Source organism: Artibeus jamaicensis, unplaced genomic scaffold (genome assembly GCF_021234435.1).
Source record: "Artibeus jamaicensis isolate MK-2021 breed Jamaican fruit bat unplaced genomic scaffold, CSHL_Jam_final contig_585, whole genome shotgun sequence".
In the NCBI taxonomy this organism is placed as follows: domain Eukaryota; kingdom Metazoa; phylum Chordata; class Mammalia; order Chiroptera; family Phyllostomidae; genus Artibeus; species Artibeus jamaicensis.
The window spans coordinates 4,400,558-4,424,790 of record NW_026521894.1 but is presented as its reverse complement, the minus strand read 5'-3'; the positions used below and the strand labels follow the sequence as shown (position 1 = coordinate 4,424,790).

The 24,233-nt window shown below is 44.6% G+C and overlaps 2 protein-coding genes across 4 annotated transcripts in view; one reads left to right on the top strand and one right to left on the bottom strand.

Moving 5' to 3' along the window:
• The window catches only part of SIK2 (salt inducible kinase 2), a 141,210-nt gene extending 117,678 nt beyond the window's left edge, over positions 1-23,532 (top strand). For both annotated transcript variants that reach the window (XM_037136166.2, XM_037136165.2), the window contains 6 exons: positions 13,457-13,685; positions 14,183-14,467; positions 14,610-14,773; positions 15,516-15,626; positions 16,329-16,420; positions 17,086-23,532. In XM_037136166.2, the coding sequence (XP_036992061.2) occupies positions 13,457-13,685; positions 14,183-14,467; positions 14,610-14,773; positions 15,516-15,626; positions 16,329-16,420; positions 17,086-17,701 (1,497 nt within the window). In that variant the 3' untranslated portion in view covers positions 17,702-23,532. The remainder of the gene's footprint in view (positions 1-13,456; positions 13,686-14,182; positions 14,468-14,609; positions 14,774-15,515; positions 15,627-16,328; positions 16,421-17,085) is intronic.
• The window catches only part of PPP2R1B (protein phosphatase 2 scaffold subunit Abeta), a 40,762-nt gene continuing 36,936 nt past the window's right edge, over positions 20,408-24,233 (bottom strand). The window contains exon 16 of one of the 2 annotated variants that reach the window (XM_037136168.2): positions 20,408-20,500. In XM_037136168.2, the coding sequence (XP_036992063.1) occupies positions 20,408-20,500 (93 nt within the window). Of the gene's footprint in view, positions 20,501-21,380; positions 21,621-24,233 lie in introns of those variants that run through there. The other variant, XM_053670389.1, reaches the window with a different exon arrangement.

Genomic DNA, 24,233 nt, shown 5'->3' with positions numbered 1-24,233 from the left:
AGTGGATATTTACTTCTAATATGTGTTTTATATACTTAGTCTCATGTGATGTACAAAGGCTCATAGAAATGGGCAGGTCTTGGAGTGTGTTCAAAGTAGACTTTGTTTGTTACTAGCTTGTGAACTTGGGCATGGTGACTCACTTCTTCGATCCTGTTTTCTTTTATATAATATGAGACTATTGTGAGGAGTAAGTAAGATGGTGTATGTGGAGTTCCAGCCAAATTTTAGGTACTTAGTAAATATTGGGTTCCTATCTTTTTAGACTGTTTAGGTTATAAAAATTTGAGTAGATGTGTATTCTGCCTCCAAGTTTATAATCTAGCAGAAAAGACATGATACATAACTAAAGACAGTGTACCAGGTACTGAATAAATTGATAAACTATAATTGGTCCTTTACTTTTTTTTACCCCTCCACCAGCTGCCTCCCCTTTGGCAACCATCATCTTGTTCTTTGTATCTGTGAGTTGGTTTTGTTTTGTTTTGTTTCTGAACTTTTGATTTTTACAGATTCCACATGTAAGTGAAATCATACCATATTTGTCTTTGTCTGACTTATTTCACTTAACATAATATCTTCTAGGTACATCCATGTTGCCACAAATAGGTAAGGTGTCATTCCTTTTATTGCTGAATAATATGTCATTGTCTATATATATAGCACATTCTCTTTATTCATTCATCTGTTGATGGACACATAGGGTGCTGCTATGCCCTGGCTATTGTAAATGCTGCAGTGAACATAGGGCTGTGTATATATTTTTTTTAATTAGGGTTTGGGGTTTCTTCAGATACACACCCAGAAGTGGTATTGCTGAATGAGATATGTCAGCTCTGTTTGTAATCTTTTGAGGAACGTCTATACTGTTTTCCATGGTGTCTCCATAGTTTATAATCCCACCAACAGTGCATGAGGGCTCCCTTTTCTCCACATCTTCACTAGCACTTGTTATTGCTTGACTTTTAATGATAGCCATTCTGACAGGTGTGAGGTAATATCTCACTATAGTTTTGATTTGCATTTTCCTGATGATTAGTGATGTTGGGCATATGTTTGTATATCTTTTGGCCATCTGTGTGTCCTCTTTGGAGAAGTGTCTCCTCAGGTCCTTTGCCCATTTTTTATTGGATTGTCTTATTTTTTCCCCCATTCAACTGTTTAAGTTCCTTCATGTTTTGAATAGTAGCTTCTTACCAGATGTACCATTGGCAAATATCCTTTCCCATTGAGTAGGTTGTCTTTTATTTTATTGTTAGTTTCTTTCACTGTGCAGAAACTTTTTTAAATCAATGTAGTCCCATTTCTTTATTTTTTGTTGTTGTTGTCCTTGCCTGAGGAGACATATCCAAAAAGATATTGCTGAGACCAATGTCAGAGAATTGACTGCCTATATTTTCTTCTAGTAGTTTTATGGTTTCAGATCTTACAGATCTTAAAGATTTAAAATCTTTAACCTGTTTTGAGTCTATATTTTTATCCAATGTAAGAAAGTGGTCCAGTTTCATTTTTTTATATATCTGTCCAGTTTTCCCAACACCACTATTGAAGAGATTGTCTTTATCCCATTGTGTATCCTTCCCTCCTTTTCATAGATTAATTGACTGTTAAGTCATTTTATTTACTTATTAGAGGATTTACTTCCAGGCTCTTGCTTCTGTTCCATTGATCTATATATGTCTTTGTGCCCATACCATACTGTTTTGATTATTGTAGATTTGTAATATTTTATAATCAGGGAGCATTATATGACCCACTTTGTTCTTTCTCAAGGTTTCTTTGGCTATATAGAGTCTTTTAGGATTAGCTATTCTAATTCTGAGAAGACCACTATTGGTGTTTGAATAGGGTTGGCATTTAATCTACATATTGCTTTAGGTAGTAAGGACATTTTAACAGTACTGATTCTTCTATTCCATGAGCATGGTATATGCTTCATTTATTTGTATTCTCTTCCATTTCTTCTTTTTTTTTTTTTCCAAAAAAAAATTTATTGGCTTTTAGAGAGAAAGTAAGTGGGCGAGAAAGAGACAGAGACATTGATTTGTTGTTCTACTTATTGATGCACTCATTGGTTGTTTTTGTGTGTGCCCTGGGGTATGGGATGATGCTCTAGTCACCTGAGCTACATGGCCAGAGCAGTTTCTGTCTTCAGTATCTTACAGTTTTCAGAGTACAGGTCTTGCACTTCTTTGATTAAATTTACTCCTAGGTATTTTAATGCTTTTTCATTTAATTATAAATGGAGTATTTTCTTAATTTCTCCTTCTAATCCTTCATTATTGGTTTATAGAATAATTGGCCCTTTAAAGAAATACAAATCAAAGTGCTACAAGACTAGAAGGAAACAGAGAGGAGTTGATTTTAGCTGGTTTGAACAGGAAAGTCTTTGGGTTAACCGTCAGAACTGGCCATTGAGAGGTGTGCACAGTCTGGGTGGATGGAGACTAGGGTGTGATACCTGAGTAAAGGGGAAATCCTGAGCAACAGCAGACATCAGGAAAGACTAGGTCCATCTAAGTCAGAGCAGTAGTTCAGTGTGCCTGAGGAAAGGGGCTGTGTAGGGGGTTGTATGAAATAAAGATGAGTAGTTTAGCTTTGAATGGCAAGCCGAGGGCTGCAGGTTTTTTCTGTAGGCTTGGATTCTCAGTGTAGGAATGTGTTCAGTATCACAAAGAGAGTTTTTTCAAATGGACTTTTTCAGAGCACTATGAAACAGTTGAAGTTTTTTTTTTCTTTTTTAAAGTATATTTTATTGATTATGTTGCTAACAGTTGCCCAATTTTATCTCCCTCTTATCCTCCCCCCACCAAGCTCCCCCCCTCCTACCATCATTCCCACCCTCCTTAGTTCATGTCCGTGGGTCATACACATCAGTTCTTTGGTTTCCCCATTTTCTATATTATGTTTATGCTGCCCCCTCTTTATTTTGTATCTACCACTTATGCTTTATTTTTTTTTAATTTTATCGATTATGCCATTACATTTGTTCTATTCCCCCTTTCATTTCCCTCCACCCTGCACACCCCTCCCCCACCATTCCCCCCCTTTAGTTCATGAACACGTGTCTCAAGTTCTTTAGATTCTATATTTCACATACTATCCTTACCCTCCCCCCTGTCCATTTTCTATCTACGGTCTATACTACTTATTTTCTGTACCTTCTCCCCCCTTCTCTTTCTCCCACTCCCCTGTTGCTAACCCTCCATGTGATCTTCATTTCTATGGTTCACTCCTGATCTAGCTGCCCTCTTAATTTGCTTTTGTTTAGGTGTGGTTGTTAATAACTGTGAGTTTGCTGTCCTTTCACTGTTCATCTTTTTTATCTTCTGTTTCTTAGGTAAGTCCCTTTAACATTTCATATAATAAGGGCTTGGTGATGATGAACTCCTTGAATTTGGTCTTATCTGAGAAGCACTTTATCTGTCCTTCCATTCTAAATGAAAGCTTTGCTGGATAGAGCAATCTTGGATGGAGGTCCTTGCCTTTCATGAGTTGGAATACTTCTTTCCAGCCCCTTCTTGCCTGTAAGGTCTCTTTTGAGAAATCAGCTGACAGTCTGATGGGAACTCCTTTGTAGGTGACTGTCCCCTTATGTCTTGCTGCTTCTAGAATTATCTCCTTCATTTTAATCTTGGCTAATGTAATTCTGATGTGCCTTGGTGTGTTCCTTCTTGGGTCCAACTTCTTTGGGACTCTGAGCTTCCTGGATTTCCTGGAAGTCTATTTCCTTTGCCAGAATGGGGAAGTTCTCCTTTATTATTTGTTCAGATAAGGTTTCCACTCGTGACTGTTCCTCTTCTTCTTCTAGTACTCCTATAATTTGGATGTTGGAATGTTTAAAGATGTCCTGAAGGTTCCTAAGCCTCTCATTTTTTTGAATTCTTGTTTCTTCATATTTTTCTGTTTAGTCATTTTTTTCTTCCTTCTGGTCTGCTCCCTTGATTTGAGTCCCAGTTTCCTTTCCATTATTATTGGTTTCTTGTACATTTCCATTCATTTCGATTAGTTTAGCCTTCATATGTTCCTCTAATTTGTGGCTAAAATCAACTAGTTCTGTGAGCATCCTGATCACCAGTGTTTTGAACTGTGCATCGGAAAATTTGGCTATTTCTTCATCACTTACATTTATTGGCTCTAGGGCTCTGAGTTGTTCTTGAGCCATGTTTTGATCTGTTTGTGCCTGTTACGTATGAGGAGATGCGCCTTAGGTGTTCACCAGGGCGGGGCCAGCCTGGTCACTGGTTTGTGACGCTGTATGTGGGGGCGGGGTCAGAGAAGGAGCAATGGCGGTCCTCTCTGCTCGCCCAGTCCACCTCACCGCTAGCCCCCGCCTGTTTATATGAGTGCAAATGTGCGAGCCCGCTGCCCTGCACCAAGGCCTGCTAGGTCTGTCTCAATACTCGTCTCTTCACTGGTTTATCTGTGGGCAAATACGAGACTGCAGACAGCCAGCCACGCAGCACCTTCCCTGGGTCCGCCAGTAGCTACCCTGCATCTGGGATCTGCGCCCTCGGCTGCCTGCGGGCCACCTGTGTCAGGGGATCTTTTTTGCCTGACCAGCTCTGCTGCTGGCTGGGTCACCCCTCTCACTGGTTTAGCTGAGCAGTTCGTTATTTTCGAACTTCATATTGTTCAATTTTCTGTGGTTTGGTTGCGTTTATTGTTGTTAAAACTTTGTTGTTTTTAGATTTGGTTGTGTGAGGAAGCAAAGTGTTTCCACCTACGCCTCCATCTTGGCAGAAGTCCCCAAAACAGTTGAAGTTTTTAACCAAAGAAGCACTGTGATCTGTGTTGTACTTAAGAAATTAACCCAGAAGGGTACACAGAATGCATTGGTTAGGGGAGAGTCTGATGACAAGGACAACGAAGGTTAGCACCTGTATCCAGTGGGGGGGAGCAATGAAGGCCTGAATTAGGATAGTGCTCATGAAACTGGGGAGAAGGGGATGATACAAATGAGATTATACAGAGAAACTTGATAGAATATTAGGGTCCAGAGAGAAGTGCAAAGTGATAATAGTATTTTGAGCCTACAAGATGGGAAGGGTGAGTACTATTATCAGAAGTAGGGAGCTCTGGACATAGAGCTGGGTCAGAAGCTACATAATGAGTCTAGCTTGATGCGAGGCTGTCACAAACAGGTGTTGAGCCGAGTTTTTGAACAGAAGGAGCTAGAGCCCATGCCCCTGAGAACACCACTTCCTGTGGACGGTCTTTTCTTCTCTCTCCTGTGGTTGCCTAGCATGTTCGATAACCTCACAAACTGCTGCTACGCCATTCTTACCCAGAAATTTACACATAAACTGGGACAACATTATTTATTTTTAAGATACAAGTCCCTTGAAGAAAACTAAATTGCAGTCTGCTAAAATCTTCTCTATGAGGGCATCAGGCCTAAAATCAAATTGGGCACTGTCTGGTGTGTTATATAGGGCAAGCTATTTTTAAAGCTTGTGATTGTTACCGTAACTAGGAAACAGACAGGAAATGAATGATTTTGTGAGATATAGATAGTAGCTAGATGGTGTAGTTGCATTTGTAGGAAGAGCAGCGCCACTTGAGAACTGGCCACCCACACTAGCTGAGCTGCTTTGGCACTTAGGCTGTGAACCTCCACTGGTCTTATTTGTGGACTGTTTCATTTATATCAGCAAAAAATGCTTACCCCTTTTCCCTCCCTGGTACCTCTTTCATGGGGCCCACCAATAAATGCATACACCCACCAACCTGTCGAGACAGAAGTACAGTTCCTTTGTTTTTCATATTGCTTCATCTGTGTTTACTACTATAACAGGCCTTTGTTGTCTTCAAGGAAGTGCTTCCTACTGCACATACTGCTCATTCATTTCTGTGATCAGTTGGTGGCGGGTATTGTGCATCTCAAGAGATTTCCCTTCTCCTTCCTGCCCTGAAGTCCTCAACTTAAAACTGTCAGTAAAACCCTGGGTTTTTGTTGAAATGTTGGTTTGGGATGTTTCAAAAAATAGCACCTTTCTAAGAAAGTCACCCAACTCTGAGCAGTAACTGAGACCCCCAGGTGACAAAGAGATCAGATGGAGGACAGATGCACAAATCCTATAGTGTCAGTCTTTCTCTTTTGAGGGTTTCTTTTGGAATTATGAAAATTCTGTAAAGATTTCATTTGTTTATTTTTAGAGAGAGGGTAAAGGATGGAGAAAGACACGGAGAGAAACATTGATCTGTTTCCTCTTGAAGCACCATGACCAGGGACCAAACCCACAACCCAGGCATGCGCCCTGACCAGGAATCATTCATTTTGTGAGATGACACCCAGCCAAGCCACATCGGTCAGGGCAGGAATAGCGAGTTTTTTTATACACACACATTTCAGTCACTTCAAATATTTTATTAGAGATTACAATATAACTGGATTTTCCAAATTCCCTCCCAACATAGCTGGGTAGTAGAAGGGAACTGTGAGTCTGAACTGTAAAAATGCAAATGTAGTAAAGGTGTTTCATGCCTATTTACATTTTTAATAGTTTTTGTTGGTATAGAGGTAGTACAACACATAAGACGAGGCCCGAAAAGGTTATACAGCAAACTCTAAGCTTTTGTAAAGGAAAAAAATTGTACTTTTACTTCTGAATTTGAATTTTTTAATTTATACTTGGAAAAAATAAAGCCAGTGAGACTCATGCATGGAAAATTCAAAGAGGAATAAAGAAAAAATACTTAATCCAGGCCCTAGCTAGTGTAGCTCAGTGGATTGAGCGTGGGTCTGGGAATCAAGCAACCACGGTTCGATTCCCAGTCAGTGCACATGCCTAGGTTGCCGGCCAGTTCCCAGCAGGGGACACACAGAAGGCAACCATACATTGATGTTTCTCTCCCTCTCTCCTTCCCTTCCCCTCTAAAGATAAATAAATTCTTTAAAAAAATACTTAATCCATAATCCCACTATCCCAGGTGTGAGCCTGTTTTGTTCGAGTTCCTGAGGGGGCTATAGACAGGCGAACAGATGAGTGTGTGGGTAAGTGTAGGGTGGCTCAGCAAGTAGGTGGACTGTTTAAAATAAAATTATACTCTCTTCTGTGTCATGCATTATATTAGATGTACCCTCATTTAACTTCGTACTCTCCTATTTTTGGACATCAGGATTTTTTTTTTTTTTTCATTTTCCTAAGTGCTTCAGGTGAGTATTGTTGTGTTGTGTCTAAAACTTTATGCCTCTGGTTATTTCCTTTGGAGAAACTTCTCGTATCGGGGTTATACAGGTCTTCTTCAGCTGGTTGTTTATTTTAACTTGCCTCAAGATGGTAAAAATGCTTTAAAATATTGTGGTTTTAGTCTCTTGCTTTAAAATGTTTTATTGTTATAAAGCATTCTCTTTCATCAAGAAATAATAATAGATACAATATACTGAATACCTAAGGTACTGTGTTATTTTATATATATTGTATTAGTTAATCCTCTCAAACAAGTTTAATTTTACAAGTGAAAAATTGATTTTTATAGAAGTTAAGCAACTTGCTAATAAGAGGTAGAGCTGAGGTTTGGGCCTACAGCACCTCCTCAGTATATGCCAAACGTGCTAGGCACTTAGGGTACAAATTAAATAAGCCACATTCAAAAAACAGTGGTACATTTACAGAATGGAATTCTATGCAGCAGAAAGAAAGAAGGAGCTCCTACCCTTTGCAGCAGTATGGATGGAACTAGAAAGCATTATGCTGAGTAAAATAAGCCAGGCGGTGAAAGACAAATACCACATGATCTCACCTTTAACAGGAAGCTAAACAACAAAACAAACAAGCAAGCAAAATGAAAACGACGACACTGAAATAGAGAACAGGCTGACAGTGACCAGAGGGGAGATGGCAGAGAATCTCAGGGGCAAAGGGGAAGGATTTACAGGAACTAGTATAAAGGACACATGGACAGAAACTAAGGGGGGTGGAAATGGGAGGGAGGTGGGGAGCACTGGGCGGGGGGGCTGAGGGGGAAATAAAAGACAGAAAACTGTACTTGAGCAATAATTAAATAAAATAAAAATAAATAAGTAAATAATCTTTTAAAAAATAAATAAAATATTTTTAAAAACTAAAAAAAAAATAATAAGCCACATTCCCAGCCTCCAAACTCAACTGGCTAGTATTATGCATTGGTGTACTTGTCTGCCATGATGAAATACCACAGGCTGGGTGGCATAAACAACAGAAATGTATTTTCTTACAGTCTGAGATCAAAGTTTTGGCCAATTTAATTTCTGTGGAGGGCTCTCTTGGCTTACAGAGGATGACCTTCTCACTATGTCCTTCCATGGCCTTTCCGGTGCTTGCGTTGGGAGTGTGGGCTTCCTGTGTCTCTTCTTATAACAACACTAATCCTGCCAGATTGTCCACCCTTATGACCTCACTTAACTGTACTTCCATTGAGGCCCCATCTCCGAATGTAGACACCCTTGGGGTCAGGGGGAGACACAAACATTTGGTCCATAATAGTCTACCATGTCCTGTGCCACTCGTACCAGCCTTGTATTTGTGGTAGGCTCAGGTGTGTGCTATCAGTGGTAGAGTCTCTCAGAGCTTGAGTCTCACCCGTATAGGAAGTCTCTTACTAGAAGTGAAGTGATTGAACTTTACTGAAAGACAAAAACAATGTATTAGAAAAATGTACATTTCACCAATGTTGTATTTTGAATTACTGCAATTTGCAGTTAGTAATGCAGTTAGTAAACAGTGCAATTTACATTATTTCCTAGAGCAAAAAAATGTATTTCTAGCAGCCAAGGTAGACCAGCCCACTATTTCAGTCACAAAACTGTAAAGCAGAATTTAGGTAGGCTCTTGTTATATCAAGTTCCCTGGTAGTGAATTGACAAGGAAGAGTGGCAGGATTGTCACCTGGTTCAGGAAATGAAATCAAAACTTAGGGTGTTCACACCTGTGAGCAGGACTCCACAGTGCTCGCTTGCTTTCTTTTTTTTTTTTAGAAATAGCAGTTTGACACACATTTAATGCAGAAGCTTCTGAAAATTACAGAAAAGCAAAAACTGCAAAATTTAAATCACCCATGACCCCAGGAGTCCAAGGACCACACCTGACACTGTACTGTCATCCTTTATCCCTTCCTCTCTATACATAGTATTTTTATTGTTAAGACTGGTACAGTGTTATATGCTGTGCTTTCCTCCTTACTATATCTTTTTAAAATATATTTTGATTATTCTATTACACTTATCCCATTTTCCCCTCTTCACTCCCTTCCACCCCCCTCCCACCCACATTCTCCCCTTTAGTTCATGTCCATGTGTCATACTTATAAGTTCTTTAGCTTCTACATTTCCTATACTATTCTTACCCTCCCTCTGTCTATTTTCTACCTACCATCTATGCTACTTATTCTCTGTACCTTCTCCCCATCTCTCCTCCTCCCACTCCCCTCTTGCTAATCCTCCATGTGATCTCCATTTCTGTGGTTCTGTTCCTGTTCTAGCTGTTTGCTTTGTTTTTGTTTTAGGTGTGGTTGTTAAAAATTATGAGTTTGCTGTCATTTTATTGTATATGTTTTTTATCTTCTTTTTCTTGGATAAGGCCCTTTAACATTTCATATAATAAGGGCTTGAAGATGATGAACTTTTTTTTTTTATCTTTAGAGGGGAAGGGAAGGAGAGAGGGAGAGAAACATCAATGTATGGTTGCCTTTCGTGCATCCCCTGCTGGGAACTGGCCTGCAGGGAATCGGCCTGCAACCCCGGTATGTGCCCTGACTGGGAATCGAACCGTGATTGTCTGGTTCGCAGGCCCGCACTCAATCCACTGAGCCACACCAGCCAGGGCGAACTTTTTTAACTTGACTTTATCTGCCCTTCCATTCTAAATGAAAGCTTTGCTGGATAGAGCAATCTTGGATGGAGGTCCTTGCCTTTCATGACTTGGAATACCTCTTTCCATCCCCTTCTTGCCTGTAAGGTCTCTCTTGAAAAATCAGCTGACAGTCTGATGGGAACTCCTTTGTAGGTGACTGTCCTTTTATCTCTTGCTGCTTCTACAATTCTCTCCTTCATTTTAATCTTGGCTAATGTAATTATGATGTGCTTTCGTCTGTTCCTCCTTGGGTCCAACTTCTTTGGGACTCTCTGAAGCCTCCTGGATTTCCTGGAAGTCTATTTTCTTTGACAGATTGGAGAAATTTTCCTTTATTATTTGTTCAAATAATTTTTCCACTTGTTGCTCTTCCTCTTCTCCTTCTGGTACCCTTATAATTTCGATGTTGGAACATTTAAAGATGTCCTAGAGATGCCTAAGCCTCTCCTCATTTTTAAAAAGTCTTGTTTCTTCATTCTTTTCTGATTGGCTGTTTCTTTCTTTTTTCTAGTCTGCACTGTTGATTTGAATCCCAGTTTCCCTCCCATCACTATTGGTTCCCTGTACATTTTCCTTTATTTTACTTAGGATGGCCTTCATTTTTTCATCTACTTTATGACCACATTCAACCAATTCTGTGAGCATCCTGATCACCAGTGTTTTGAACTGTGCGTCTGATAGGTTGGCTATCTCTTTGTCTCTTAGCTGTATTTTTTCTGGAGCTTTGATCTGTTCTTTTGTTTGTGCCTCTTTTTTTTTTTGTCTTGATGCACCTGCTACGTTGTAAAAGGCGAAGCCTTAGGTGTTCACCAGGGCGGGGCAACACACATCACTGGGTTGTGATGCTGTGTGGGGGGGAGGGGTCTGAGAGGGTACAATGGCACTTGCTCCACTCTCTACCGGATTTTAGTCACTTCCCCTGCTTCCCCCAAGCAAACTGGGCTCTTCTGGTTATGATTCCCATATTGGTTGGCTTGTGTTGTACCATCTAGGACCCTGTGGGTCTCTTAAATGAACTCTCCTGTGAGGTTGGGAGTCTCTCCTGGCACCTCAACGCCCACAGGTGTTTTCAATTGGTGGTTCGAGGCTTTATTTACTGGCGCTGGGACCCTGGGTTGCACCATCTGTCTCGTTCTTCAATTTCGCCTGGTTTATCTGCATGCGAATGTGGGACTGCCCAGTTCGCCGGCCACCTTGTGCGCTGGGCCCCTGCACAATCCACTGCCTCACTGGGTCTGCCAGCCACCACTCTTTTTGCACTGACCCCTCTCTGCCCGGCCACCTGACTCCGCCCTTCCTACTGGTCTGGATGAATATGTCTTGTGGAACTCCTTGGTTGTTGGACTTCCATACAGTTCCATTTTCTGGCAGTTCTGGTTATTTTTGTTTTTAAATTTGTTGTTGTTCTTATTTTGGTTGTGCAAGGAGGGAGGCACAGTATATCTACCTATGCCTCCATCTTGGCCGGAACTCCTCCACAGTGCTTTCTGACATAATCATCAGACCTCATCTGAGAACCAGTCATTCTCTACCTGTCCTAGAATGAAATTGAATTCAGGAAAACATTTTTAGTAAAAGACATAATTCCTCTTATAGTTTAGATGAGGAGATAAATTTATAAGTAGATAATTTGAGGGAAAATATAAATTTAGAGAGACTGAAAGGTTTTATGAGTACTCTGAAAAAGGTAACTTTTCTCTATTAAAGAAAAAAGACATGGTTCTAAGACTATATTGGAAGAGATAGCTGATAAAGTTTTGACATCAGATGTAAGTGTAAAGATAGATAATTAATAATAGTCTTTTTTCTATTGCTTTATTCATTTCTGAATCATCCTTGGCTACTCTTATAAAATTTCACTAGTAAACAATTAAGGAACCTAGAGGTATGAATATAAGTTCCCACACAGCCAGCCATTCTTTCCTACAAGAAAACTACCAGTATTAAATGTAGTCAAAAAAGGAAAACTTATCTGGGGAAGGGCAAAGGGCAGGATAAGAGTTGCCTGCCAGGTTTCAGAGTTTTCTTGCTGCTGCCATGGGGAAGAGTGGTCTTTGTCTGGAAAGAAAGCATTTGCCCCTCTACCTGTTAAGTGACCGCTCCTCCCATTAAAATGCTGTGTGCATTAGCCGCCTCACCCACTTGGTGGCTGCAGCACCCCCCCCCCCCCCCCCCCCCCGAACAGTTTTTAATGAATTACCAGCCCTTCCCCCAAACAAACAAAGATCTGAGGCACCCAAGTCTCCCTCTCCAAATAAAGGGCCTTGCAGCGCCTTCAGAGCAGTTGCCGTAAGAGCAAAGTTCCCTGTGTCTGGCACAAGGATGCCCCACGTCACCTCTCACACACGTGTGCTCCGCCTGCTCCCAAAGGACACAATAGCTCTACCCAGTGTGTTCCAGGTGAAAGTGCTGCTTAGAACTCAGCATCTGCTGACTGGCTGTTCCTGAGCAGCTATTCATAGGAGAAAAAAGATTGATTTCCACGGGGGAATAGTTAAGGTAATGAGGTAAATAATTGTTTCCTCACTGGGGCTTTTACCAGCGAGAGGAACAGGGAACCACAGCTCCCTGTTGTCTGCTGTTTCTTCCTGGGCAGCTGCCTTGCTTGAGGCCAGAGTTCTCACTTAGGAGCTGTGCTGAGCTCACCCTGCGGGGCCAGAACTATAGGTGTTGTGTGAATTGCTGGAGGAGAGAGGATCGGGGCACTGGTCTTGTTAATCTCTGCAGGGATTTGGGGTGGTGTGTCATTTGTTATTCCGTAATTCTGTATTCCTACTGTTTGCCAGTTGAATTATTTTTTTCAATCCTTTTTGTGGTATCAGTCCATGTTTAAAGAATTCTTTTTTCACCCTGACTGGCAGTGGATTGAGTGCCAGCCCGTGAACCAAAAGGTCACAGGTTCAATTCCCAGTCAGGGCACATGCCTGGGTTGTGGGCCAGGTCCTCAAGTGGGAGGCGTGCGAGAGACAGCTGGTCCATATCTCTTGCACATCATTTCTCTCTTACATCAATGTTTCTCGCCTCTCTCTCCCTCCCTTCCCCTCTCTCTAAAAATAAATAAATATATATATATATTTTTAAATAATAAAGAATTTTTTCCATTCCTCAGGCTCATAGAACTAATTAAAGACTAAATCAAATGGGCAGGTACTCAAATGACAAACATAAGAGTCTGTCTGGAACCTCACAGTGTATTCTGTGCTTGAAAATTGGAAGAATGCTGGTGCCTACTCCTTTTTCTGAGCTCTGAGCCGTGCATTTTTTAAAACCGTCTCCCTTCTTCATTTTCCTTATTTTTAAAAAAACAACCAGTAGGCTTCAACCTAATATACCCTCAATTCATCTGAAAACCACTAAAAAAATTGTTTATTTAATAATGATGACTCAGAGAATCCTGGGAGACAGTGCCAGTTTGAGTCATAATGGGCTTTTGTCTCTAAGGCTATAGTTGTCTTACCTCTTCATGTGGTCATTTGTAACAATTCATAACATATATATATGTTTTTTAATATATTTAACTTAATTTCTAATTTGCCACAAGTGTTGACGTTGTTTGCCTTGTGGATTTTTCCAACATCTCATCAGAGCAGCGACTGATTGTTTCCTCTCACGCTGGCATTTAGGTCAATGGCTGTCTGCTGGACCCAGTGCCTCCGGTCCTGGTGAAGAAGGGATGCCAGTCGCTGCCCAGCAACATGATGGAGACCTCCATTGATGAAGGATTGGAGGCTGAAGGAGAGGCTGAGGAGGACCCTGGTCAGGCCTTTGACACGTTCCAGTCTACACGCAGTGGGCAGAGGCGGCACACGCTGTCAGAAGTGACCAATCAGCTATTCGTGATGCCTGGATCAGGTATGGGATCTGTCAAGCTACAGGTTAAGTTTTCAAAGCATCAACTCACAGTTCAGTCTCTAAGAAATAGCAGTGATACCAACCAGTTCCTAGAATGAAGTCCATAATAGAGGATTTCCCCCATGGAAGTCAGTCAGTCTTTTCCTTCATGGACAGCATTCAGCGGGCTAAAGGAGTGGGCCTGCTTGTAGCTGCAGAGAGTAAAGCGAGTCATCTCTGAGTCTGCCCCTAACTCCCAGACTTGGTAAGTGTCATGAGACACCTCAAGGACCCTGACACTTCAGGAGTGGCAAAGATCTGATGGGCGTGGGTTCTGTGGTGTTCTCTCCACTGACTTCAAAGCTGATTACGTTGACAGGTAAAAACGTTCTGAAAAGATGTTTTGGTTGGAGATTAAGGACGTTGTATCTGCGAGAACTCAAGCTGACTACCCTTTGTATCTCCTGTTGAAAAAGTTGCTCTTTGCTATTGTCACATCTGTTTCTTTTCTGTTACAGGAAAAATTTTCTCCATGAGTGACAACCCCTCCCTTGATAGCGTGGATTCTGAGTATGATATAGGGTCTGTTCAGAGGGATCTGAACTTTCTGGAGGACAACCCTTCCCTTAAGGACATCATGGTAGCCAACCAGCCTTCACCTCGCATGACATCACCCTTCATAAGCCTGAGGCCTGCCAACCCGGCCATGCAGGCTCTGAGCTCCCAAAAAAGAGAGGCCCACAACAGGTCGCCAGTGAGCTTCCGAGAGGGTCGCAGGGCCTCAGACACCTCCCTGACCCAAGGTAACCGGCTGCTTTCCCTTCTGGCTTTTAAAATGCTTATTGGTAGGATTTGAAGGGGTTTGTTGCCATGTTGATACCATACCTGTCGTCACTAAAAGGCCTTGTTTTATTTAAACTGTTTGGTCATTGCACTCTCTTCCAGGAATTGTAGCATTTAGACAACACCTTCAGAATCTGGCTAGAACCAAAGGAATCCTCGAGTTGAACAAAGTACAGTTGCTGTATGAACAAATAGGATCAGAGGCAGACCCGAACTTGGCATCAGCTGCTCCTCAGCTGCAAGACCTGGCTAGCAGTTGCCCCCAGGTGAGTGCCCCAGGCCCTTTCCACAGTGGCTCTGTGCGTGTGCGGAGTGTTTGGTCTGAAGATGCATCATGTCACTTAGAGGATTTACTCTGGTCCTGGAACAAACAGATTCTTTTGGAAAACTTTCCTTGTTGCTGCCACTCACCACTGACAGTACCTGTGCAAGACCTGTGCACACTGGCCCAGGTGACCAGCACTACATGGAGGCCTTGACACTGTCAAGCTGTATGTGGCTCAGAGAGCAGATTTTATGTGAATTACCTCTCAGTCTCCTTTGGACTCCCCTACCCCCAGCAGACACAAAAATTAAGAATAATAAACTTCACCCAAATGAGAAGATTATTGCCACTACTTTGGATGTGCTGTTACTTTATTAAATATTGTAAATGGATTGATTATTTATGCTAAAGATACAAAAAATACTGCTATTTAGCAGTAGGTTTTATTATGAACAGTATTTTCAGTGCATCAAGGATATTACAGCATCGCCCACATGCAGGTAACAACTGCCTGGTGACAGAGCCTTTGCTCCAGCACTGACTAGATCCTCGTTCACAGCGGGGAACTCGTGTACAGATTTTCTGTGTGATGATGAACCCTCAGCCTACTGATGTATAAAAGCTGAGTGTTACGTCTTACCGAGTTGGAGTTCCTCTTGGGCATTTGCCAAGGTGCTTCAACTAAAAACTAAAACTTTTCCTACAAGGAGAATTGAAAACGTCTTCACCCCCTTGCTCCTCAGGAGGAAGTCCCTCAGCAGCAGAAAAGTGTTTCCGCTCTCCCCACCAGCGTGCACCCTCAGCTGTCCCAGCGGCAGAGCCTGGAAGCCCAGTACCTGCAGCACAGACTCCAGGTGGGGCCTCCCCTCGCTGCTCCAGCTCACTGTGCTGGCCCAGAAGCGGCCTTTCTGCACAACAGAAACCTCTTTTGCTTGTTGTCATTTTTTGTTTGTTTGTTTTTAGGGTAGCAGTTTGGTTCTTTATGGACAGGTAGGTTTGACAGTGTACTTCTAGTTTCTAGAAGCATGTTCAGACTTAGCATTATGCTCTGTGCTAGGGGCGGGTTTGTCCTCAGGCCCCAGGAGAGGACAGCACCACAGAGGGGCCGGAAAGGGAAACATGGCTTCTTTGCTTCTCACGTTATGTTTCACAATGAATAATAAGTGGAAATCTCACGTCTGCAGATTTTAATACCACCTATCTACATTGGTGCCTGTTCAATCAGCAGGTGCTGAAGCCTTTGTTACCAGTACTCAGCCCCACTTTTCTCATAGTTTTTAAAATCTCCATGAACCTCACAGTCCTAGGGGACTTTTAGAAATGGAAACTGCAGTAGGTTAGAGCTGAGACAGCTCAGGCTTGCTGACTCAAAGCTGTCGGCCCCAAAGCTCTACCAGGGTCTCAGTGAGCAAGAACCATCAGTCCCCTCTCGACCCCTCTCTACATGGATTTCGGAGGACACACTGAGCTTCACCGTCTCGGTAGCAGTACAGTCTGATGACCACGTCCTAGACGGTAATACACTGTCATGCTTATATCATTTTCTGCTCTTGCAGAAGCCCGGCCTTCTGTCAAAAGCCCAGAACACCTGTCAGCTTTACTGTAAAGAACCACCACGGAGCCTTGAACAGCAGCTGCAGGAACACAGGTGAGAGGGAGTCTTTGGCCAAAGAAGTCACTTTTGTGGAAGACTTAAGAATGCTGGGCGTGTGTCCTTTCCCCCTGGTGTTTGTCTCTTCTAGGAAAATAAGTTTTTGATGCACGAGCCAGCCTTCAAGACATGGTCACTAACATGTCCGTGGAATGTGGGCCGATCAGGGGCTAGCAGCTCTAAATGTGATTTGTTTTCCTTCTCTTCTCACGTCTCCCCTTTGAGTTGAGAGTAGACCTAGTGCCGGCCGAGTGGGCGACACTGTGGAACAGGTCTCCACCCTCCCTCGCAGTGAGTGACTCCTGCCCCTCAGGCCTCACTGCTCCATCAACTGAAGATGCCCGGCGAGGCCGCGGTGTCCCCCACCATCCCGCCAAAACCCTCCAGATGAGAAATCAAGCCTCTTGCTTCACGGGGAGAAAAACTCAAGAGTCTGACAGAAAATTAGTGTTCACTCTTGCACTGAGGGACCAATCAAAATTGGGGTACAAAACCTAAGATGAGGTTTAAGGAAGCTGACAGGATTTGCTCCTCTGCCCACTTTTTTCTTCTGCCACAGAAGGAGACGTGAGAGGACTGAAGCCAGTGACTGATACTGGCTTTATATTAAAATTGCCATCACTGAGGATTTAAAATTCTTTCTTTTGGTTTTGCCAATATAGACTCCAACAGAAGCGACTCTTCCTCCAGAAACAGTCTCAGCTGCAGGCCTATTTTAACCAGATGCAGATAGCTGAGAGCTCGTACCCACAGCCAAATCAGCAGCTGCCCCTGGCCCACCAGGAGACGCCATCGTCGTCACAGCAGCCCCCACCGTTCAGCCTGGCCCAGCCCCTGAGCCCCGTCCTGGAGCCTGCTTCTGAGCAAATGCAGTACAGCCCCTTCCTCAGCCAGTACCAAGAGATGCAGCTGCAGCCCCTGCCCTCCTCGCCAAGCCCTCAGGCACACTTGCAGCAGCAGCCGCCACCACCACCTCCGCCGCCGCCACCACAGCAGTCGGGAGCTGCCCCGGCACCCTTACAGTTCTCCTATCAGACTTGTGAGCTGCCGGGCACTGTCTCCCCTGAGCCGGACTACCCCGCGCCCTGTCAGTACCCTGTGGACGGAGCCCAGCAGAGCGCAGCAGCGGCAGCGCCGGACTGTCCCAGGAGCTCAGGACTGCAGGAGGCGCCCTCCAGCTACGACCCTCTAGCCCTCTCTGAGTTCCCCGGACTCTTTGATTGTGAAATGCTGGAGGCCGTGGACCCGCAGCACAGCGGCTATGTCCTGGTGAATTAACCTCAGTGCAGGAAGTGAGGCAGGTCGAGTGTAGGAAGAGTGTGTATTTTTATTTTTATTCCAGCCTTTTACATTTAAAGCTTATTTTCCTACCCTCTTCCTAGGGGGAAAAACCAAGTTGCCCAACTGGAATCAGAGGGCCTGGCCAGGCTGATACTGCTTCTTCCTGGCCCTGTCCCACTGGAGTTTTCTGTGGCAAGTGCTGGAACACAGTTGTAGGCTGACACTCATGCCCTCGGGTCAGTGGAGCAAACTCACAGGAGACACTGACAAGTGTTTTATAAGAAGACATCCAAACGTAGGTTTTATCCAGAACTATACCAGTTATCAAGGAAAACCTTGGTGAGTGCAGGAAAACTGCATGCCATTATATGTAGGGAGAAAGGCAATATTTTTCACTGAAGCCAAGGAACAACATGTTGCTTAAAGGCAAGTCAAGGACACATAATGAAATCTGATGCGCAGGAAATAAAGATGTACTTTGTCATTGAAGCATAAGTTCAGAGCTGCTGATGAAGTTGTCCCCAAGACCATTACAAAGCACTGGGGTGTGGGCTTTGTTTCAAGGGCCACTAAACACCAGCTGGTACTGACCCCTGAGTGGCGGTCATCTCCATATGGGAGCAGGCAGTACACCTCTTCAGAAGGTGCCCTGGGTTACAGACTCAGAGTGTCCTTGGCTCCCAAGATGTCCCTGTAGAGCCCTCGCCCCTTCCCCCTCCCCCTTCCCCCTCCCCCCTCCCCCTTCCCCCCTTTCCCCCTCCCCCCTCCCCCCACAGTGGAGACGAGAAACTTGAGAGCACCACCAAGAGCACCAGCCCTGGGCCAGGGGGAGATGGGCTTTTCCTGCAGAGTCTGCGGTGGGGACTCCGGGGACTTCTGGTTGGGCAGCTGGTCATCAGAGAACCTAGTGGCTCTTTTACAGTGTAATCACTACTTTGACTTCACACTGTATGTTGCTAGTAGTTTATCAAGCTTTGTATATTTGGACAGTTTCATGTAGGGCTTAGAGATTTTAAGAACAAGAAAAATGAACTTATATTTCCCGTGTGAAGTGCTAGTGCTGTGCCTTTTCCCCCCAGATCACGCTTTAATTATTTCTTTTCTGTAGAAACCAAGTTTTCCATTTATATCAATGCTAAACCCAAAGTCACTTCAGAGTTTGTTTTCCACCATGTGGGAATTGTATTCTTAATTTCCTTAAAGTTTTGACTTGTAATTAAATGTTCAAGTATTACAGCAATATTCAAAAACCACAGATGTGTTAACCACTTAAGCAAATCATCTGCCAAACTCATTATATTACTAATAAAACTTAACCATTACAATTCACTCATCAAAGTAAGTAACAAATAGATGCTACAGCTAGTCAACTGTGTACCTAGAAGGAGCAATCTGTCATTTGGACAACAACACACAAGTGTGACAAATTCAGTATTATTTACAGACTGTCATTTCTGTCCTTCAGAACAGCGTGTCCTCTCTGCAGATGAATGCATTAAGCACAAGCATCTTCCTTAAAGCACAAAGAAGAGAGACAGATACCACACTGATGCTGCGTCTAGGAACACCTTTAAGTTGCCTTTCCTCTTTGTAGTAGGGGTCCAGGCAGGCGAGAAGCACGGGCCGTCTTAGGAGGTCTGTGTCGCCCCCGCCCCCTGGTGGTGGGACACGTCGCAGGGGCGCTGGGGGGGCGGAGCTGGAGCCTGGTGTTAGCCAGAAAGGGTACTAGGGAGGGTCACTGCCTTTGTGAGTTAGGAACACACAGTGGCAGTCCAGGAAGAATGAACTGTGTTCCTTCTGTGCATGGTTTATTCCTCCTCATGGTTAAGATTGATGAGTTCATGAAATAGATATTTCATTTAAGAGATCCTTCCATTAAGATCTCTAATCTGTTTTAAGTCTTTGCAAATACCTAGTTCTAAAACAGCTTGATTCATTTAGAATGAAAGATGTTTTTCCAAAATATACTGTTGAAGTGCTATAATATTTATGAAACTTAAATGCTTTCCCTGTTAAAAATGGGGGCCGCTCATTTCCCAGTCGCGGGAACGGTACAGTTACAGATGGGCTCAGACACCTGCGCTGACCAGGCCGGATGCCTTTTAGCCCAGGAGGCCTCGGAGCTGTGGCCAGTATCAAGGCTGCTGAAAGTTGAGAGGACCTGGAGACAGACGTGCTTTAGGGGCAGACTAGCGGTTCAGGTGCTCACCTGGGGAATAGCACGACCTGTCTGGCTGGACCTGTGTTATAAGCTCCTATTTGCCTTTCTCATTTCAAGCAGAAATCAATAAATTCCATAACCACCTGTATTTACTGAAATGTGAGCTTGTGAGAGGAGGCTGGTTCTTAGGTCAGTCGGGTGCTGGTTCCCCAGCCCTGTCTGTTCATCTGTGTTGCTCTGTCCCCTAAGTAGTGACCTGTATAAGCTTCCAGACAGTTTTCGCAAACACTAAAGTAACACTAATAAGAAGGCTTAATACCACTCTTTATGAGAGGCTGCTTTGAAATGACTTTCCAGTCTGTTTCACATTAGCAGTGTGTACACTACTGTATATAATTGTTAGCTTTATTATCTTGTAAACCAGGATCCTCTGAAGAGACTTCGGTGAAATGAACGTGAGGTAGAAATTTCAGCATTCGGCAAAAAGTGCAATATGTGTGGTACTTTATTTTTGTTTGTGCTCTTTTTTTTAATCCGGGGTATTAGTCTCTGCTTCGGGAAAAATGCACTAGTTCTGCAGTTCCCAGTTGGGCGAGTGTGTCTCTAGTATTTACATGCAACTGATGTGCTGGTCCCTGCAAGGCAAATAGACTGGGTTAGCACAATGGAAAGTGGGTGGGTGTTCCATTTTCAAACTCCTGGTGAGTGACGCTGACCATCCCTAGCTGCCCCCTGGCCACCTCTGCCCTGTCAGGCCTGCGGTGCCCTTCTTCGCTTGAGAGCAGAGAAAGGGGCAGAAGGCTCACCAACCACCCTAAACTATCATTTCATGAGAAACACTTGGGCCCCACAAAGCGGGGAGCAGGAAATGGGACTTGCTGTGATAGGAATGAAACCCCTTCCTTTCCATATCAGGCTGCCTCCTAGGAAAGAGAGAGTCCCTTTCTTCCTCAGCAATAAAGAGCTCCTGAGTGTTTACAGTGTGCCGCGTTGGTTAGGTGGGACCGGCAGGAGCCTGGGATTGGGACTAAAGTCTGCCCTTAACCTCAGAGGCCCCAGGGCCTCTGGGGGCTGCTGAGGGCATCGCCCTCCAGCCGACCAAGCTGCAGATGGGACCCATCCCGACACTGGGCTCTCCCACTGTGCCCCCACTCTGAGCAGTACCTTAAAGGGGGGGACTCAGAGAGAAAAGAATTCCACCTAATTGCTAGTGCTGGGAAGAAGGGAATCTTCTCCGCTAGAGAGTGAGTGGGCGCCCGACCAGAAAGTAAGGAGAGGCAAAAACAAGCAGCAGCCTCCCATTAGAGGTGGTCAGGACTCCGGGTGTGACGACTGGAGCAGTCCGATCAGGTGTGCGCTGCTCAGATGTGAACGTGATGAAACGAATGGCTTCCTTTTGGGGGTCCTCTGATCCCCCCAAAAAGTCAAGTTCTCGAAGCCTCAGGTTCTGTGTTGGGGTCAGAATTCTCAGCTCTGGATTACATTTAAAAACCTATGTGTACTGACAGTCATACTTCATAAGCTCCCTGTTGCTTTAAAGGAAATTCGCACTCCAGATAACTTTTTCACATTCCTCCTCCTCCAGAGACAATGCATAAGGTCATTTAACGACACTGGTCCCTGGGACCAGCCGGCCACCCTTGAGCGGGGCTGACCTTGGCTGCATCTGCACCATAAACTGCACAGCCTCTGCTGCCTCCCCTGAAGCCACCCGAGCCACTTGGTGTCTTTGTGCCTGGACATCAAAGGTAAATACTAGAGAACAGGTAGCAAGTCGGGGTCATTGCACAGGCAGAGGTAGTTGATCATTTTGTTCCTTCTGGAAATTTTGAAAGAGCTTCTCTTCAGAGTGATGTAGGGGAGACGAGCAGTACTGTCTGCCTCTGGTTCCTAAATTGGACCCAAAGAACTTTTTCTTATTTACGTGTTCCTTCCGACAGGTTCAGCAGTCCAGTCCTCCCTGGCCTGTGGCCCTGGTTTCAGGGCCCTTGGGGGAAGCAGCGGGGTGGACGGGTCAGACCTCCTGGGGCTCCTGTTGGCCCCGGAGTCCCTGGTCAAACAGTGCCCCTCACACTGGTTTTATCGTTTTTCCCCATTAAGGTAGCCTGGCTGATTAGTTGTAGCATCTTATACCCACATCGCCTGTGGGCAGATTTCAACACAGGTCACAGACGTGGGCAGGCAGGACCGCACGGACTGAGAAGCAGGAGGCAGCAGTGCTGTGTACTCAGCCAGTGAGAATTCTGACCGTTCCTGCCCAGACACTCAGCTCGCCCGTCCCAAAGGGGCCACTGCTTATGTTGGTACATGAATCTACCAAGCGCTTTCACAATCATCTCTTCTAATCCTCACAGTTCTCCGAAATCGGTCGGGCAGAAAGAGTCCTCATTTTTGGCAGCTAAGGAAACCATGGCTCTTGGAAGTCTGTGTGACTTGTCCGAGGGCACCACGCGGGTGAGGGGGCAACCAGCACGAGCTCTGGAGTTTGCTGGCTTCTCACTGCGTGTCCTTTCCCATCATCAGTGGCAGGGAATTCTTTTCATGAGCAAACAGCTAGATGTACAAAGCCCCCATCTTGGCCAAGCACTAGGTGAATGTGACACTGTCCCCTCAACCTCATTCTCCACTGGACAGCTGCCCCCAGGTGACCACAGCAGCTGTCCGGGTGGCTCCCCGTGAACAGGGCTGAGGGAGACACAGCCCCCGTGGACTGCCCTCCATCTGGTGTCCAGTTAATTACAGAAGTTTACCTTCACATCAAAGACGTCTAGTTTTTTGAAGTTAGGCAACACAATACGGTAATTTCCCACAGAAGTGCATGCTAGAAGGACACGCTCTTCCTCCACTGCCAAGGGACCAGATGCCCAGCCTCCTGCCCAGCCCTGCAGCCCAACAGACTCGGCCCCAGGGAAGAGGGCTGCTCAGAGAGGAGACCAGACTCAGCCTGGTCCTGAGGAGGGGTGTACTGTTCTACATTTAAGGCCCTTCCAGTACAAGTACAGATTAGACACTTTTGTGCCTAAAAAAAAATTAACATATTTTGATACTTTGCCCTCTCGGAGGCAAAGTGAGTAGGTAGAACAAGCTTTAAAAAAAGAGTAATAGCATCCTGGAAAAATAGGGCCCCAGACTGCAGCAATGTTACATTAGCAAGTGCAGGGAACTGGGACTTGCCACTGGCTGTGTGATGCCCCTCTGTTCAGATTTGCTCCATCAGGGAAATTCAAGTGGCGACACCGTCCCACGACTGCTGGGGAAGGAATCTGCCGCCCCCGAAACCTCTGAAGGGAAAAGCGGCAGACAGAGAGGGAGGACTGCTTCCCTTTTGGGACTGTGGTTTAAGAAATAGAAGTGATAGAGATATTTGCACTTTGTAGAAAGGGCAAGATGATTTGCTTATTTCTGAAGGGAGAAGGGTGTTTTCTGCTGGATGTTTGGTCTGTAAAAGAGTTACTTTTCGTAAAATTAATCTAATTGTAGTTATTTTTTTCTGTGTGCTTTTTTCTTTTAACGACTAAGGAATAAATGGTGAGTTCAATAGCTTTGGTATTTTAAGTGCGAATCATAATAGTTCCAATGTGAAAAAAATCAAAATGTAATCTGTCACTCAATGTTAGAAAATAGCCTAAAATGCAGTTTAATAAATGATCTTTGTATCCAACATTAATTTACATGGGGCAATTTTCTGCAAGAAAAATATACTGTTTTTACATTTCCAACACTCTTGAATTAAAATAAAAGCAACTTATTTTCTAAGAGCCTGGGTGATATGAATGTCAGGCGAGTGAGGCAGGGCCAGGGGGGGTCTTTTAAAGTCCTGGCGGGCAGCTGTGCTCCCTGAGCTCCGGTCGACAGTTCAGGCTGCAGGAAAGGGCAGTGGATGATATGTTCTCATTGACGTCAGCAGGGTAAGTGATACCTGGCCCTGAAGCGGCCGAGTGCAGGTTAGCTGCTGCAGAATGCTGACAGAGGCGCAGCTGACCACAGCCCTGCACGTGGCCAGGGCCGGCCGGCGCTGCCCAGTGCTCTTGGACTCTCACAGGCAGCCTGGCCGGGGCCTCATCCCGGGAGGGCCCAGGCGTGTCAGGCTCCCCAAGGACAAGCAAGATGCAGGGCAAGGGCTGAGAACGAGGGGCCAGCAAGACACTGCTACTTATTCATAATGACGGACTGGTAGGGCCTGCAGAAGGCCTCGACTCATGAGCACACTGAGGCCCCCACACAGGAACACGCGCCGGCTCAGTGCCCTCAGGTGCTGGAAGGATCCACTTGCTGAGGCATTCGAGGCCACTCGTATGTTTGGGACTTGTTCTAGTGCCAGACCCGAGTGAAAGGGCAGTATTAAATCCTACTTTCTGGCAGCAAAAT